The 17,026-nt window shown below is 38.5% G+C and overlaps 1 protein-coding gene across 1 annotated transcript in view; it reads left to right on the forward strand.

The window, feature by feature from the left end:
- Positions 1-17,026, forward strand: part of COL28A1 (collagen type XXVIII alpha 1 chain) — a 158,693-nt gene that overhangs the window by 72,823 nt on the left and 68,844 nt on the right. Inside the window, exons 19-25 of the mRNA XM_069462091.1 lie at positions 773-844; positions 1,609-1,677; positions 4,660-4,731; positions 7,424-7,492; positions 8,107-8,175; positions 11,758-11,826; positions 11,933-12,001. Coding sequence (XP_069318192.1) covers positions 773-844; positions 1,609-1,677; positions 4,660-4,731; positions 7,424-7,492; positions 8,107-8,175; positions 11,758-11,826; positions 11,933-12,001 — 489 coding nt within the window. The remainder of the gene's footprint in view (positions 1-772; positions 845-1,608; positions 1,678-4,659; positions 4,732-7,423; positions 7,493-8,106; positions 8,176-11,757; positions 11,827-11,932; positions 12,002-17,026) is intronic.

A 17,026-nucleotide genomic window follows, 5' to 3' on the forward strand; every position in this document is an offset into this window, starting at 1 on the left:
TCTGAACACTTCAAAAGATTTATTCTTAATCATAAATTAACTTGAAACCAAGTAGAATTATTGAATATTAGAGCTGGAAGTGGTAGTAGGGCTCCAATTTTTCATTTCACTTTTATATTATTTTCCTACAGTTGATGGAAACTGGGTGGCTTAAAACAACAGAAATTGATTGCCTCACAGTTCTGGAGGCTAGAAGTTCAAAATCAAGGTGTCAAGGGCCATACTTCTTCCAAAACCTGGAAAGGAGAATCTTTGTTTCTTCTTAGCTCCTGGGGATGGCTTTCAATCCTTGGCATCCCTTGGCTTGCAGCTGCGTCACTTCCGTCTTTGCCTCTGTTGCCACATGGTCCTCTCCGTGTATTTCTGTCTTCATGTGGCATTTTCCTCTCAGAAGGACACCGGTCATACTGAATTAGGACCCACTCTGATGGCTTCATCCTAACTTGATTATATCTGCAAAGACCCTATTTCCAACTAAGGATACATTCACAGGTACCAAGAATTAGGATATCAACATATATTTTGCAGGGGGTGGGGGGACAGGACATAGTTCAACCTATCACAACAGAATCCAAAACTAAGGCCCAGAGAGGATAAGAAACTTGCCCAAGTGACCTTGGGCAATCACTATTAATCACTATTAATTAGTAATAAGATTTGTTTGAAGCTTTTCACAGACACTATAAAATATATTAGTTGCAAGTACCTCAAAATGGAGTGTATGATATATTATATGAACTTCCGGGAAATAAAATCTTTGTTCATCCACCAGGGGGAGCCAGGCTCAATAGGGCCCCCAGGACAACCAGGAGTACCAGGAGAAGATGGAGCTGCAGGGAAGAAGGTAACACCACGTTTTTCATATGACTGGAGTAAAAACTATTGTGCAAAACTGATGTCTTGGTCCTGCAGGAGCTCAGATTAAACCATCCAGGACAAACTTGGTCTCCTTAAAAAAAAAAAAAATCCCATGATCCTAAAGTTCCCGTTTCACTCCTGTCCCTGGCCATAGAAAGAGTGCCCATTTAACGACTGAGATAGCATCTCACGTTCTCTGCCTTTTCTCTGGTGTTCTGGCTTTGGTGTTCTCCAGGAACCTAATTCCTTCAGGATTTCTAGAAAGCACATTAATTTAAACTTAAGAGAAACACACTTTTTTCCCTCTCTCCAAAAGGAGAGTCTGTAAATGCATTCAGGAAATAAGGTCATTGTAAGGATTTTCTAAAGTATTTTGAGTTGACATTTGAAATATTCATTTTGGAATAAAAGTAGTGAAAAACAGCAGATGTAAAGGCTGAAGGTCTTCCTTGTTTAAAAAAAAATCTGCTGAATGTGAATGAAGAGCCAAAGGAAAGTGAGCTTATTTGCTTTGGAAATTGGCTGAGAAATTGGACTTTTTCATGATATTCCAGCTGCTAAGTTGAACTTGAATTTGATGTTACTTTATTCAAGTTGGTAAACTTCCAAATTAATTTTGAGACTAGAGTGAAGGTCTAGTCTGTTTTGGAGCTTCTCAGCTGAATCCACCGGCAATAAGAGAAGACAAGGGGGAATTATCCACACTTGTCTATGGAGAGTCAGCTGAGATGTCAGTGTCATTTCTTCTAGGGAGAAGCGGGGCTTCCGGGAACAAGAGGGCCAGAAGGACCGCCTGGAAAAGGACAGCCTGGCTCCAAGGTATGGAAATGACAGAGTGTTGGGGGAAACAGACTGTGTGTGTTCTGGTCTTGATATTAAGAAGCCAACTTAGGAGAGATTTGATTGTTATTCTTGCTATGTCAAATGTATTTATGTCTGGCTTAAAATTATGAATACTATTTTGTGAGCTTTTGGAAGACAGCAAGTATATGTTATTAATTTTTATTTTCCTAACATCTATTATAGGACCCAGCATATAGAAGAATTCAACATGTGTTTTCTCAATAAATGGTCAGATTGACATTTAAAAAACACATAGGAAGGAAAAGAAGCCTTGAGAGATATCTTTGAGTTTGATAGTCCATAAATTTTCTTCAAATATTTATGGACTCTCACTCAATAATGAGAAATGTCATCATATTAAATGAAAATTTCACTTCATAACTTGTCATAAAGTTATTTTACACTCTGTAGAAATGCTAGTTGAATAACATCTTTATATGTCAAGATGAGAATATATAATACAAATTCACCAACAGGATGAGATCACTAGTGATATAACCTACAGCCTCTAAGAGCCAGATGTTCCTGCAATTTTTATGTACAGTCATCAATGCTTATATAAAGATGCTTATGGATTACATGAGTCAGGTAAAAATAAATCTATGTACTTATTAGTGTTCTATTTATAATTTTATTAAAATAGTAATTGATAGCTTAAGAAATCTGTGTCTTGGAACTATATTAGCTAAAATTGAATCCCTCATCTTAAATGAGAAAATCTGAAATTTAAATATATTTTTAGGCTTGAAAATATTTTTATTTACTGACTTACCAGACTATGGGATCCTCTTTTGGGGAAGTAGGGGGACAGGGAACACCTTTTTAACATCATGAAAACTACACTTTTAGAAATATTGGCCTATTAACATTCAGAGAACTAATGTTTTCTAGAATATACTTTTGGAAAATAGACGCTTGGAGTTAATCATTGAAGCTGTGAGAATGAATGATATCTTTGAGAAAGAGAACTGAAGTTTAAACCCCACATTCAGTGTGCCCAGCTCAGCAAAGGAATAACTCCTCATGGTTTGCAGCTGAGGCTATTTAAACATAAATGACTACACCAGGATTTTCAAACTTGAGCATCAGCATAATCACCTCGAGGGCTCCTTAGAACAGATTGCTGGGCCTTACACTCAGCTGGGCCCTCTCAAGTTGGTAGCTGGAGAAAGAACACTCAGAACAGCATAAGCAGAATAGTACCATGTTGGAGAAACCAAGGAGAAAGGGTTTCAAGATGAAAGCAAGGGGTGGTATCAAATGCCACCAATAGGGTGAGTAGAATATATATTGGAAAGAGAGGCCACTAGATCTGTGGCTTTGAGGTGATTTGTGGCTTATGGAAGGCTATTGGAGAAGAGTGGTAGGAACATGTTACATAACCTAGGTGTGCCACAGTTCAGTGTTGGCCCTTTATTACATATAATTGGGTTCCTGCTATTGTCTTCGGAGGTAATTTAGATCAATAAGTTACATTAGTGGTAGTGAATGGAAGAAAATAAATAGTTGTGTTTGGGTTTTGTCTCTATTGGCAAATGATAATGATATAATAAATGATATTTGGACATTCAACTTTTTAAAAATACTTTGTTACTCCTCTCCATTAGTATGGACCATGGGGAGTTGATTACACCTCTGTGAATTCTACAGGAGGTCACCTCTTCTTCTAAGTGAAATGTGTGCTTTGCTGATGACTTTAGTATAACCCAGTGGTTCTCAAAATGTGGTCCCTGGACCAGCAGCATCAGCATCACCTGGGAACGTGAGACATGCAAATTGTTGGACTTCAGTGAACACTTACTAAATCAGGAACTCTGGGTGCAGGGCCCAGCAATTGGTGTTGTAACAAGCCCTGCAGGTGATTCTGATGCTTAGGTTGGAAAACCATGGGGTAGTCATTTATATTGTAAATGTTCAAATGGCCTCAGCTGCAAACCACAAGGAGTTATTCCTTTGTTGAGCTAGGCACACACCTGGATATGGTGCTTTGCTGTTGAGCCCTAGTTGAAAGATACTTTTGGCCGGGTGCTCATGGGTGGCTCACGGATGGAGGATCGTTTGAGGTCAGGAGTCTGAGACCAGCCTGAGCAAGAGCAAGACCTCCCACCCCTGACTGTCTCTACTAGAAATAGAAAAATTACCCGGGTGTGGTGGCATGCGACTATAGTCCCAGCTACTCAGGAGGCTGAGGCAGGAGAATCGCTTGAGCCCAGGATTTTGAGGTTTGAGGTTGCTGTGAGCGAGGCTGACACCACAGCACTCTAGCCCAGGTGAGAGAGCTGAGACTCTGTCTCAAAAAAGACAAAACAAAACATACTTTTGTAATGCGGTGAGGCTTCTGGTTAAAAGTCAAAGGATTCTTTTGGGGGAGCACTGCCTTGCACACCGTGCTGGGAAACAGCTAGTAGTCATAGTCAGTTTCTAGCTCTGCATCAGGTTAATGCTCAAGCATCTTCTACTAATAAAATTATTGGCCTCCTTTGAGGGAAAGAACTAGACGTCCCACTGAGGAAGAAATAGGATTTTCTTCCTGTGATTCTTTCTGTGATTTTAAAAAGTGTCTCATTTTATGTTTTATAACTGAAATAGCAGGAAAATTGAAAAACATTATGAAAAAGCATAGATAGCTCTTTTTTCTAAAACTGTGACTGTTTCAGAACCATCTGTTAATAGACTAAGGGTGCAAAAGAACTGCAAATTCAAATTAAAGTGCCCAAAGAAAGATACAGAACTAAGATTTTAAAAAATATTAATTCGTATTCAATAAATGAAGACTGAACCATTCTGAAGTTATCCAATCTGCTTAAGAACGTTGACAAACCCTGCATAACCAAGCAGTGCTCAGGGCACATCACTTTAAAATTGGTATTAGTTGAGAATCTGACTCTGATATGGTCATTATTAGGTTAGGGAGGGTTTGTTAATACAAGGTCTCTATTTTCATAATTATTTTCTCAGGGTGATGAAGGAAAGAAAGGGAGCAAAGGAAATCAAGGACAGAGGGGATTTCCAGGGCCCGAAGGACCAAAGGTATGTTTCTTATGTTCTCATTGGCGCTTTGGGGAGATTTGTAATTATGTCTGGTTTTAATAGAATATTAGATTTCCACTGGACATTTGATTCTTGGTTTCCTTCCCAACAAATACAAAAAGCCAAAAAAAAAAAAAAAGAAAAAACAACCAAAATAAAAAAACCTTTAGGAAACATACTATTCCCAGACCATAATAGAATGGAATAAAGAGATTGCATAAAATATGTAATATTCATAGGAATACATATGCTTCTAAGAGGAATCTGTATGTCAATCCTCTCTAGTAATAAGCAAATATTCAGAAGTTAGGATAAAGGGAGGACCATAGGAGATACAAGTCTCCATCACCTTGTTTTGCTGAACAACAAAAAAGCCCTAGACTGAGGAGGGTGCTGAGGAACAGGTGAAGGAGAGTGTGAGGCAGGCAATTAAGTGTGTGTCCTGACTTAGCAGAGAACACTGAGGTCATTTGAATGTATCAGGAAACAGAAACTGCAAACCTAGGAGAGTTCGTGTCTCTAGGAAGGTGCTAATTGTAAGAAAGAAACAAGGAATATATTTAAGGACCACAGAGAATTTTTTAAAAAATGGCACCAGCAAGACAAGAACAGGTACAAAACAAAGCATCACCTGTAGACCAGTGATTCTTACACTTCAGTGCCCATCAGTATCACCTGGAAAGCTTAGCATAAATCCAGATTTCTTGGTACCATGCCCAGATATCTGGATTAGATAGAAAGAACAATAGAACATTTCTATATAAGAAATGCACTGTATTAGTATAACAGTGATTACTCTTTATGTCTTAGTTACTCTGATTCAAAGTGAATATTTTTCTGTGTTTTAAAATACAGCTATTAAAAGATGAAGATGAAGAATTGCCATGTTTTAAAGGATAATTACCCCTTAATACAGGATCTTTAAGAGAACTGTATACTTTCTATGATGCTTCACATGTTTTAAAAGTAATTGGCCTCTTTAAAAAACAAAGAACAGATTAAATCTACAAGCATAATTTTGCTTTACCCCTGGTTTTAGTGAGGAATTTTAACAGGTTCATGTTTTGTTCTCTTGTCAGAATATTGGATAGGGTGTTTATCTGTGTCCTAGCCTTTCAGGTTTGGATTTAAGGACTGGCACATTCAAGCTGTGGCTGAACTGGGCCCAGTAGGCCCGTGTGTGCAGCTTGCTGGTTGTATTGGCTAATTGGTACAGAGGGGGGCCTCAGCTGGGAAGATGAATGTGGCTCTGTGCAGTTGTCATCACTGGTGCATCTGATTGACGGAGTCCCTTCCAGAAGAAGCCAAATGACCGAATAGGCAGTGATGCTGTTGAGTTTTCAAAAAGCATAAAACAGGCAGAGGCAAGATTAGGCAGCAATCTGAGATCCTACACGGTCAAGTGGAAACACAGCATAGAAATAGTTCATTCTGTAAGACACCTCTATAGTTTTTTTTGGTAAAGGGCCAGAGAATAAATTATCTTAGACTTTGCGAGCCAAGAGGCAAAATTGAAGATATTATGTAGGTACTTGTGTAATGACCATTTCAAAATGTGAAAACCATTCTTAGCCCAAGGCTATACAAAACGAGGGGCGGGCTGGATTTGGCCCATGGGCTGCAGTTTTCTGACAGCTACTCTGAAGCAGTAGTTTCCAACTGTTTGGATTACAAATCTCTCCTGGTAAAATTTTGACCATATTCTGATATAGGTTTTTTATTGTAATTTTTATTCATAAACTATCATACTATTATGCTGTGAAATTATGTAAATAATTGAAATTTTAATAGGTGAGATAAAAGTATATAGAGAAGTTCTAATATTTTTTTTCTTCTATCCCAGTGAGTCATTTGGAACACCTTGTAGTGTGCAGTGACAATTGCTTTGGAATAGTGTTTTTGGAATAGTGTTTTTCAAAGTGTGGTAATGATAGCCATGTCAGAATCACCAGGAGTGCTTTATAAAAATTCATATTCCTGGGTCCCAGCCTCTAGATCTATTGAATCAGAATCTCTGGGGTTTTAAACCCAGGACTGCATTTACCAAACTCTCTGGATAATTCCTCTACTCTCTAAAGTTTGAGAATCGTGGTCTGGATCCAGATGGGGCAGAGGAATTACCTGTTGCTCCAGATTGAGTCTTTGAGACAATATTAGACAACAAAAAAAGAAATATTTTAATTTTTCTATTCAAAATTTCATTTTAAATCATACGGTCTCTACTTAAAAAGGATGTGAGATATTATATAATGGAGTATTGATATACCATGGACTGTTAAAGCAACAAAGGAAAAAGAATTATAAACTAGAAGTGTTCCCTAAAACTTATGTTAAAGATAATTGTTATAATTGAACAAAACATTTATTTCTGAGCTTCCTGGCACATAACTCAAAAGGGAAGCACCGTTAATTGCTAAATTTTTATTGGCTAATAAAAGAATATACAAGAGATATAATTTTCCTAACTTTCAGAAATTAATCGAATACATTTATTTAAAGGCATTGAAATCTTACTGGTTGATAACCTTAGCAGTGATTTATAAAAGATGCTCAAATTATTTTCACATTGGTCTTTGAAACAGAGGTCATAATACCATTTTAATATCCACAGACATTTTTATATTTTTCCTAATATAATCTCCATACATGGTTTCTCTGCTTGAAATGTAATGAGTATTTTGCTCTTTTTAAGGGTGAGCCGGGCATTATGGGTCCTTTTGGAATGCCTGGAGCATCAATTCCTGGACCACCGGGGCCAAAGGTATATATTCTTGGGAATATCTTTTTCTTTTTCTTGGATCTTTGGCAGTTGGAGAAAAAAAAATTTCATGATATCAGTGAATTAGAATTTGAGTTTTGGAAGAGCCCTAGGAAATGATCTAGGTCAGTCCTGGTATTTCACAGACAAGCAAACAGAAAGCCAGCAGTAGAGTTAGGACTAGAAACTGGGTTTTGTGCTCCTGGTCCAAGCTCGTCACTTTAGCCTTCACTGTCTCTTCCAAATCCTAGACCCTGACACAGGTAAGAATTTATTACATTTATCCCGAAGAATCTACTAGGATTTATCATTGAAAAGTCTGGCAGAAAAGAAATCCATGCAGTTTTAAGAACATTCCCAGTCATTCTTGCAGTCCAAATATTTGAGTCTAAATTGCCACCTATTATTTCAGTGGGCTTTCTCCTAACAGCTGTAGTAGTCTTTACTGATAGGTTTTATTAGGATTTGTCCCCTCGAATATGTTGGAAGAATATATGATCTCAAGTCTGAGATGGATAGATTAAGCTCTTTAGAGATTGGCCAATCTCTTTTTTGCTATGTACCCTTGTCATTTCTTAAGCAACCTATAGCCTGTGAATGTTATTTGAAATGTACAGGGAGATAGAGGAGGACCTGGGATGCCTGGATTTAAAGGAGAACCTGGACTTTCTATTCGAGGACCAAAGGTAGGCTTTATTCATGTTCTTTTTCTGTACATGAGAGATATGAAGTAGATTTAATACATAATAAATTGTTCTACCCGGGAAGTCCCTATGTTAATGAACTAAAAAATGTAAGAATATAGCTATTCTCCCTTTTTTTGATCAATGAATCAGTTTATTTTTTATACATGTGGGAAACAGTAGCTTCTACGCTTAAATTTTTTCTGACTAGACAATTGTTTGAAAATGTACTTTTTGCAGTGTCTGGGATACAAGAGATTACGTGACTTCTGGTCTCTTTCATTTACATATTAACTACTGAAGTATCTGTTCTGCAAAACATTCTGCAACAAAGTGTGTGTTTGGAAGCTTTAGTGAATAAAAATTTCCCCTGCTTTGATAAGCCATCCTCTGGCGTTATTTCAGATGAAAATATAAATAATTATAGAAGAAATCAGCTTTAAGTAATCATACCTAGTTTTCCACAGGAATGAAGCACCATTTCCCTCTTTTTAGCGTCCTCAGCATCACAGCAAAATTTAGTGTTTATAACATTGCTACGTGTCAGCACACGCATGTCTGTTTATGAAAACAGTCTTCAGGGCCCCATAATCAGCACCTTTTAGATTAATAGCATGTTGTTCTGTGGCTTTGAAGCTGATGTGTGTGCCCTCCTATCAGGTTGTCTCATCTAGGGTTCAAGTACTAAATCAATGACTTCCAAAGTTAAAAAAAGAAAATGTGGAGTCATCTTTTAAAGGAGATATAATGCAAAACCTGCCGTATAAAACTGATATAAATTGGAGGGTTCTTGTTTGAAGGCAAAGGAAGGATCTGGAGCCCCCACTGTTCCGACTGCCTTAACAGTCCTCCTCCCACTACAGGGACAACTGCCCTGGTTTGCCCGGGGCTGAGGGGGTTCCTAGAATGCACGGCTTTCAGGGCTGAAACTGGGAAACCCTTGGGCAAACTGGGTTGGGCTGTTCACCTGCTCCCCAGACCCTGGGGTAAACGGAACCTAAGCTACGCAGACCCCTCTCTGTAATACCCCAAGCTATACAGCAACTCAGTGAGAAAGTTCTAAATTTTCTAATGTGATAACTGCAGATATGACCTTGATCAATTACATTTGTGTGACAATTTTGATATTGTTTGATAGCTGTGTATGCACAACCCATGATTTATATCTATGTATCTATCTACTTCTCTTTGAAATAGGAAGAAAATCCAATTAAATGTGCTGCCAGAGTTTATAAGCCCCACCTGTTTTCTGCTGATGGTTATTGGGCATTGTAGGTGAGGGTATTTAAAGATATTTACCTCCTGGCACTGCTGGGCTCTGATGATACTTTTTCTGCCACTCTTCCCTCATTCTTTAGGTTTTAAGTTCTGGGAGGGTCATGTATGCCTTTGAATATCTGTTGAAAGTTTGGGCACACTAATTCAATTTTGTGTAGTACTTCAGGCTCTCTCAGATCTCTCATAAAGCTGATTTCAAAATATCAGATTTTCATTTTTGCCCTAATTTCTATTGAATGAGAGAAACACTTCAAAATGAGTTACTTTGTAAGACATTTTCTTGAATCCAGTGCAGAAAAGTCCAGTGGCAGAAATCCATCTATAAAAATATTGTGAGGAGTCCAAAATGAAAATCTGTCCGTACAGGCTCCTTGATATTCCTATTAACATGAGAAGTAACATGCTACCTGAAATGCTTGCAGGAACGAGGACAAAGATCTCTAGGAAAAAAATGTTTGTAAACTGTCAGCGTTTTAATGGTTTTTTTTTTTTTTTTTTTTCCACCCTTCACTGTGGTTGCCAGAGGTTAAGCAATAGCAGCTGCTGATAATTTGTTATGGGCTTGGAACTTAGAAATAAAAACTGAAAAGTGAATTGTGATTCCAATTTTCTTTTCCTTTCAACTTAACTAGGGAGCAGTTACTACTTTATTCTGTTGTTGACCCTCTCCTTGTGTAAACATGGAGAGAAATGGGAATCTGATTTTGGGACAAGTCTCATATGTGAATGTTTAGAGCTTTAACCTTAAATATAGTTGAAATAGCATAAAAAATTGCTCCTGAGAAGTGACCAGTTCCCTGTAGTTGGGGATATACCAAAATTCACTCCTCTGGAAGAATTTACTCTTGTTTTCTCTCATGCAACTTTTTTTCCTTTTTTCCTTCTCTAGTCATAAAGGAATCTCTCATATAACCTTAAGAAATCATCTTGGGTTTTTGTTGATGATAAATAGTTCATTAAGGTTTTATAAGTGACCACATACTTTCTAAAGATGATTGTTCTTAGGAAGGCTAACCAGACAAAACCAGTCTCAGATTTACCAGGAAAAAAACAGCTGTTGCATTCATGGTTTTCAAAGTAAATTTATTTATTTTATTGCTTACAGGGTATGCAGTTTTTCCCCCCTCCCCAATCAATCATTCATTCATAGGAGTAGAATTAAGAAGAGTTTTGGGGATTTGGATTTTGGGCAATATTTTGGCTTAGAATAATGGCAATTTGATCTCAGAATTTGCTTGCATGTAAGGAAAGTACTTAAGAGTCCTGCTACTTTCTTCATTCTTGTATATAAAGGTCTGCCTGTTACTAGAGTTTTCTCCTAATGTAAAAAAATATAAATATTTTTAAACATGAACAGCTCTTTATCAAAAGAAGGGGTGCATACTGACAAGGCCTGTTGTAAGAGTTACCACAGTAACAATAGAATGTGATGTCAAAAGAAATATTACAAGTTTCATATATAAGTGTAATGGACTTATAGTTACTAAGCCTTCTTCTAAAAGATTCTTCTTAATTTGTTTTCTTCCTCTCTCTCCATTTTCCTTTAGTCATACATTTCTCTGATTTCCATTTGTAAGAGAGTTACGTATCTCAGAAGACTCTGTTGTCCAAAGAACAATAATCACCCCTCCTTGCTCTCTGTATAGGAGGCTAATGGTTGCTACTAAAAGTTTTTGTGCCTAAGGTTGTCATTGTAAAGCAATGTTTATAACTTTTTCCTGGGTCTCAAGACATGAACCACATACTCTCAGTGTCCCATCCCTTATAACATGCTTTAAAAAAATTAATGTTTTTATTTTCATGTGGGTTTATTTATTCCTCATGTAATTTGGGCCCCACTGACAACAGGCTTAACATAACAATAGGAAGCATACAGTTATCTTATTCCACATTCAAAATTTTGCTATGTATTCTTTTTCTATTCTTCTCACACTGTGATTACTAAATTTTCTCACTTTTATACTTTCCCTGATTTATGATACACTAAAAATTTGTAATTTTTAAAATTAAAATATCAGCAATAAGCCATTTTCTAATACCTGTGAAGTGTATTTCCTACAGAGCATTTTGCACTGGTTTATATATATTCTTTATATTCATTCCATGCGTCCCACTCAACTCAAGTGGATAAGACTTATGAAGACATAATGAGTTGCATGTGTGGTAGGAATTGCTCCTAAAATTTTTCAAATTATTCCATTGCACTTATGAAGTCCACCTTTGGCATATTGAGTTCATGTTATGCTTAAGTTTGATCTGGTGTTTTATAGTTTAGTCTCATATCACCTGGTGTTGGCATTTATCCAGGGTGCCCAAGGCCCTCAGGGACCAGTGGGTGCTCCAGGACTCAAAGGTGACGGCTATCCCGGTGTGGCTGTAAGTATGAACATTACATTTCCTTCCTCCTTCCCTCCCTCCCTCCCTTCTTTCTGAATACTGCATACTACAGGGATGCTCATCCTCCCTTATTATGTTTTCTCAGGGGCCTCGAGGATTACCAGGACCCCCAGGACCAATGGGTTTACGTGGAGTGGGAGACACTGGAGCAAAGGTAAGATTTTAAAGTAGGCAACATACTAGCTTCTAAAAATGAACCTACAGGTATTCCTCTTCCTATAGCAAGATCAGAGTTCAATCTGGAGCCCTCCTCTCTCCTCTAGCCATGCTCTTTCCCTGGGTACTCTCATCCAGTCCCATGGCTTGAACCACTATCCATATGCTGATGGCTTCCACAGTTCCATCATTCCTCCCCCTAGCTCTGGTCTCACGTATCTAGTTTCTTACCATATATCCCCTCTTGGGCTTCTCACAAACGTTTCTAACCTCACATCCAAAATCGAACCCTTGATTTTCCATGGGCCTGTAAATGGCACATACCATCTGACATGCTCAGGCCAGAAGACCTCAGAAGCATCCTTGGTCCCTTCCTTTCTCTCTCCTTCTTCCACATCTAGTCCTTTGGTAAATCCTACCAGTGCTACCTCCAAAATATATCTGGACTCTGGGTCCTTTTCTCCTTCTGCTTCTGCCAGGCAGATCACTATCATCTCTTGCCTGGGCTATAAAAATAGCCTCTTTGTTGGTCTTCCCTCTTCCACTTCTGCCTTCCTATAACTTAGCAGGCAGAATGGTCTCTAAAAACCATAAATTAGGTCATATCCCATTCCTTCTGAGAAACACTCTGGTGACTTCTCTTTGTATTTGGAACAAACTCGGACCACTTTCCATGGCCTCTAAAGCCCTTTGCACCCTGACTGCAGCTTCTGTCTTTTCTCCCTGGCTGCCCACATCCAGCCACAGTGGCCTGCCCTACTTCAGCTCATTCCTGCTTCAGGGCCTTGGATCTGCCAGGATGGCTGATTCTTAAAGCCTCATCTCAAATCTCACATCCCTGACTTATCTGTACAAAAAAAAAAAAAAAAAATCCTATTTCTCCTCCCCTGTATAGTTCCTATGTAGTGTGGATCCCTTTCTATGATCATCTTGCTCTTTATTGCTGTGCATATCCCATGAGAGTGAAATATGTTTGTTTTGTTCCCTACTAACTTCATGTCACGGATAGGAGCTCTATAACGTGTTGAATGAATGGAAAATGAATGATCAATATTACCTGCAAAAGAGAATTTTTCCCTAGAAATATATCTACTCAATTTTTCTGATGTTTCCAAGTCATTAGAAAAGATGTTGTATGTGCTCAGTGCCAACTTCTCATCTTGGTTCTGTCCCTGCCACAGCACTTAGGAATGACAACACCTTGATACTGCTCCTGTACAATGGGCAGGTGCTGTTTTGCATTCTCCCAGGTAGAATAAAAGATTGTAGACCCATGGTGCTAAATGTCATCTCTAAGGGAGATCTTGCTACTGGCCCTGTCTCTGTTTCTTGGGATAATTATAAGAGACCAGTGAGAGGATGTATCTGAAAGTGATGTGTACACTCTGCAGAGGAGACAAACCCAAGGGGCTTTGATCAGGGTTCTGGCTGGGTCTGACTCAGGACTAAATCAGATCCTTGAATCAGCAGCAACAGCATCAATAAACCATACTGAATTTGGGCATAGAGGTATTCTTTTTGTCTTTGCATAGTATCTGTCAAAATGTTAAAATTTTAAAAATAGAAAGAAATTTAATAGGTAAACCTCATTATTTTCTTCTCTGAGTAAAACATTGGTGAAAATTTTTGTTATACTAAATATTTCCTTAGAGAAGTAGAAGCTTATTCCTATTTAAAATAAGACGGGAAATAAAATACGTTAAATATATACTGGAATGTGTTTGTATTACAGTGGAAACAATTTCCATTTACATTTCCACAGAGTAGATTATTATGAATTTTTTATGTAAGTATACATTGTGTTATATTAAGTTATACCCATCATGTTACTGCTTTGCATTTGGCAATAATAATAAAGACAGACACTTAGGCACAGATAAAGAACATTTAAAAACTTTTCATTCTTGTGATTATTCCACTCTGTCAGATTATTTATGATACAGACTAAAACATTTACTAAATGATTTCATATGCCATTTCCCTCCCGAAGTCTCCTGCATTTGCTTTTATATTTAGGGGAGAAAAGCAAGAAAAAAATATCCCTTGAAAAATTTCATTCTGCCTATTTTGTTTTTTAAATGGCCAGCCTGCTGCCAGAGGATATGTCTGCAGTGAAAGTCACATGGTCTTTGGTAGCCCACGTGGGAGGCTGAGCGGAAGCACGTGGTCTTTGCTCGCCCACACAGGAGGCTGAGTGGAAGCAGCCGCCGGAAGCCGGCTTGTAGCTGTGCGGGTAGTGCAGGCGGCAGAGCCTTAGCCAGGGTCTGTCTCTGTTGGCCCCTTCTTCTCATCTGCCTTTTCCTTCCCTCCGTTGCCTCCTGTCTCTCCCTGTGGAAAGTTATCCAGGATTTCTCTAGCCCCAGAAGGAGATGTTAGGGAGAGAGCTGGCCTTAGAATCAAGGGAACTTGGATCATAAACTTGAAAATAAAGGAAATTCTGAAAGCAAATAACAGCTTTTAAATAACCTTTAAAAATCATCTCTCCTTTTTTATAAATGCCTCAAACTCACTGTGCGCCCTTTTTTTCCTGAAGAAAACTTTTGGAAACACACACATACACTCACACACCCACATGCGGACAGACACTGGTTACGAAAAAAGAGATGTTTTGAAAAGTCTAATTCTGGTTAATGTTGTCCTTCCGGTTTGGTAAAGTGGAGGTGAGGCTTTCAGAATACCCAAAATTGTCAATGGCAGCAAAAGCATAGGACCCAAATGCGTGCAAAATTCTTCTTCCATTTTCAGTTATAATGATAGAGAAACTGTATGTGGGAATGTGTGTGTTAGCATAGACCTATACATCCTGATATGTTTTTCATTTAAACTTTGTGTAGTCACTTTAAAATCTTGGCCTAAAGGCATTAACTTGCCAAACAAATGTGTTTTGAAATGAGGAAACCATTAAGGTTGACGATTAATTTATGGTAGGTTTTTGTGATATTTAGTTAGGGTCACATGTGTTTAGCATATGACATACACATTAAACTTAAAGCTTCTGTGTTTTAGAATATATAAAAAGCAATCCCTGACATCCAGCACCCATGTGCTCTGTGGCTTTTTCCCAAGTGGAAACATTCCATTGAGCATTAGTGGTTATAGTCCTTCTAGATACGAGTACCTTGAATTTAATTCAAATTTTGACAAGACCTGACATATTTCCAAAATTCTTGTAAAAACTATAACTTTCAAGGAGAATAGTAGATATAGTTTTAAAATTCACTTTTGGCACATGCTGGGAAGAGGGACTGATAATTTGGTTTCTTGCTAAGTGGGAAATGCTCACCCAGTATCCAGACTCCTGGACCCAAATTCCTGGCTCAGTGCTGAGGAAGACAGGCTCAAGGACCCTACCCATCACTGCCTGCATTTCTTCAATGAAGCCCTAGACACTAGGGGCACCTCTTGTGATTTGAAGGCAGTCATGTCATTAATCTCATTTTTCTTTGAGAAGCTGCAGATAACTCGTTGCTCCTGTGTTTTCACCCCCAAAAGCTTATGAGGAGCATGTAGCCTAAGAGCTGATTTCCTGATATCCCTGAGTGTAAGAGTTTGTGTCTGGCCTCATAGAAGAGGAATGCAAGGTGTGGCTCTCCTGAGCTCCCTAAGGGCAGGTACAACCTGCCATGCTCCTCTCTCAGCTCTTTCAGTCCCTCTGGGTATGCCAGGGAAGGCCATGACCTCCCCCAAAGCCTTGGGGTGGTTGGACTTAGGCTAGTCCTTGCACAGAGGAGATCTAACCTGAATTTGGGGGCCCTCAAAGGACCTTTTAACCATCAAGTGATTGGAATAAGTCTGTGGGGAGAAAAGACTTATTAGATTATTTGTTTTTTTTTTTGTTGTTGTTGAGACAGAGTCTCACTTTGTTGCCCAGGCTAGAGTGAGTGCCGTGGCGTCAGCTTAGCTCACAGCAACCTCAGACTCCTCGGCTTAAGCGATCCTACTGCCTCAGCCTCCCGAGTAGCTGGGACTACAGGCATGCGCCACTATGCCCGGCTAATTTTTTTCTATATAGATTTTTAGTTGTCCATATAATGTCGTTCTATTTTTTAGTAGAGACGGGGTCTCGCTCAGGCTGGTCTCGAACTCCTGACCTTGAGCAATCCACCCGCCTCGGCCTCCCAGAGTGCTAGGATTACAGGCGTGAGCCACCGCGCCCGGCCTAGATTATTGTTATTATAGGTCTAGTTACCATTATTATTGTAATTATTTTATGTTACCTATTTCCAGAATATTGTGGCATTTTAAACAACTCCCTTATTTTATAGTTGAGAAATCAAGGACCAGGAAAGTTGAACAACTTACTTCTTTACAATATAAACATTTTTGATACTATATTTGTTTTGTATATGAGACAGAGACCATGAATATGGATGAATGAATGAAAAGCTGAATGGATGAATAAATCAGAGCAGAAAGAATGACTTACCCTGATGCATGTATGCTCAATCTCTAATACTGTCCGTCTTCTAACATCTCAGTGCTGTTTTGTGTTCAGTTGGATTGTTTCTCTTTCCATTCTAGCTTTTCCATTGTCAAAACTTAAATTATGTAAACATTAAAGAGAAGCATAAACCCAAACCCAAAAGAGTTAAACATTTTTCAAAAACTTTAAATGTTTGAGTATTGTAAATACATGCTTTATTTGACAAAAGTGGCCTATAGTCATAAATTAAAATGCAAGTCTATGTGAAATTCCACTGAGTATCATTATTCTAAAAATGTTCCCAGTATCTGAATTGCCTCTCTGTTCTCTGCAATGGTTCACATATGTGCACACCACCAACAGGCCATGGTGGAACAGAGGACCGATTCACACAGAGATGCATTAGGAATTTGTGGATTCCATCATCGGCAGACATAGACTGGACAAGGAACTCCATTTTGAACAGTGCCCGATAAGGAGGGCTGGCCTGGGATACAGACTTAATGAAGTTAAGGGCCAAAATTCCAAAGTGGATTTGAAGAAACTCACTTCCCCATAATAGGCCTGCAAAATTGCTACAGGCCAGACAATTGGCTCAAA

Source organism: Eulemur rufifrons, chromosome 29, assembly GCF_041146395.1.
Source record: "Eulemur rufifrons isolate Redbay chromosome 29, OSU_ERuf_1, whole genome shotgun sequence".
Taxonomy (NCBI): domain Eukaryota; kingdom Metazoa; phylum Chordata; class Mammalia; order Primates; family Lemuridae; genus Eulemur; species Eulemur rufifrons.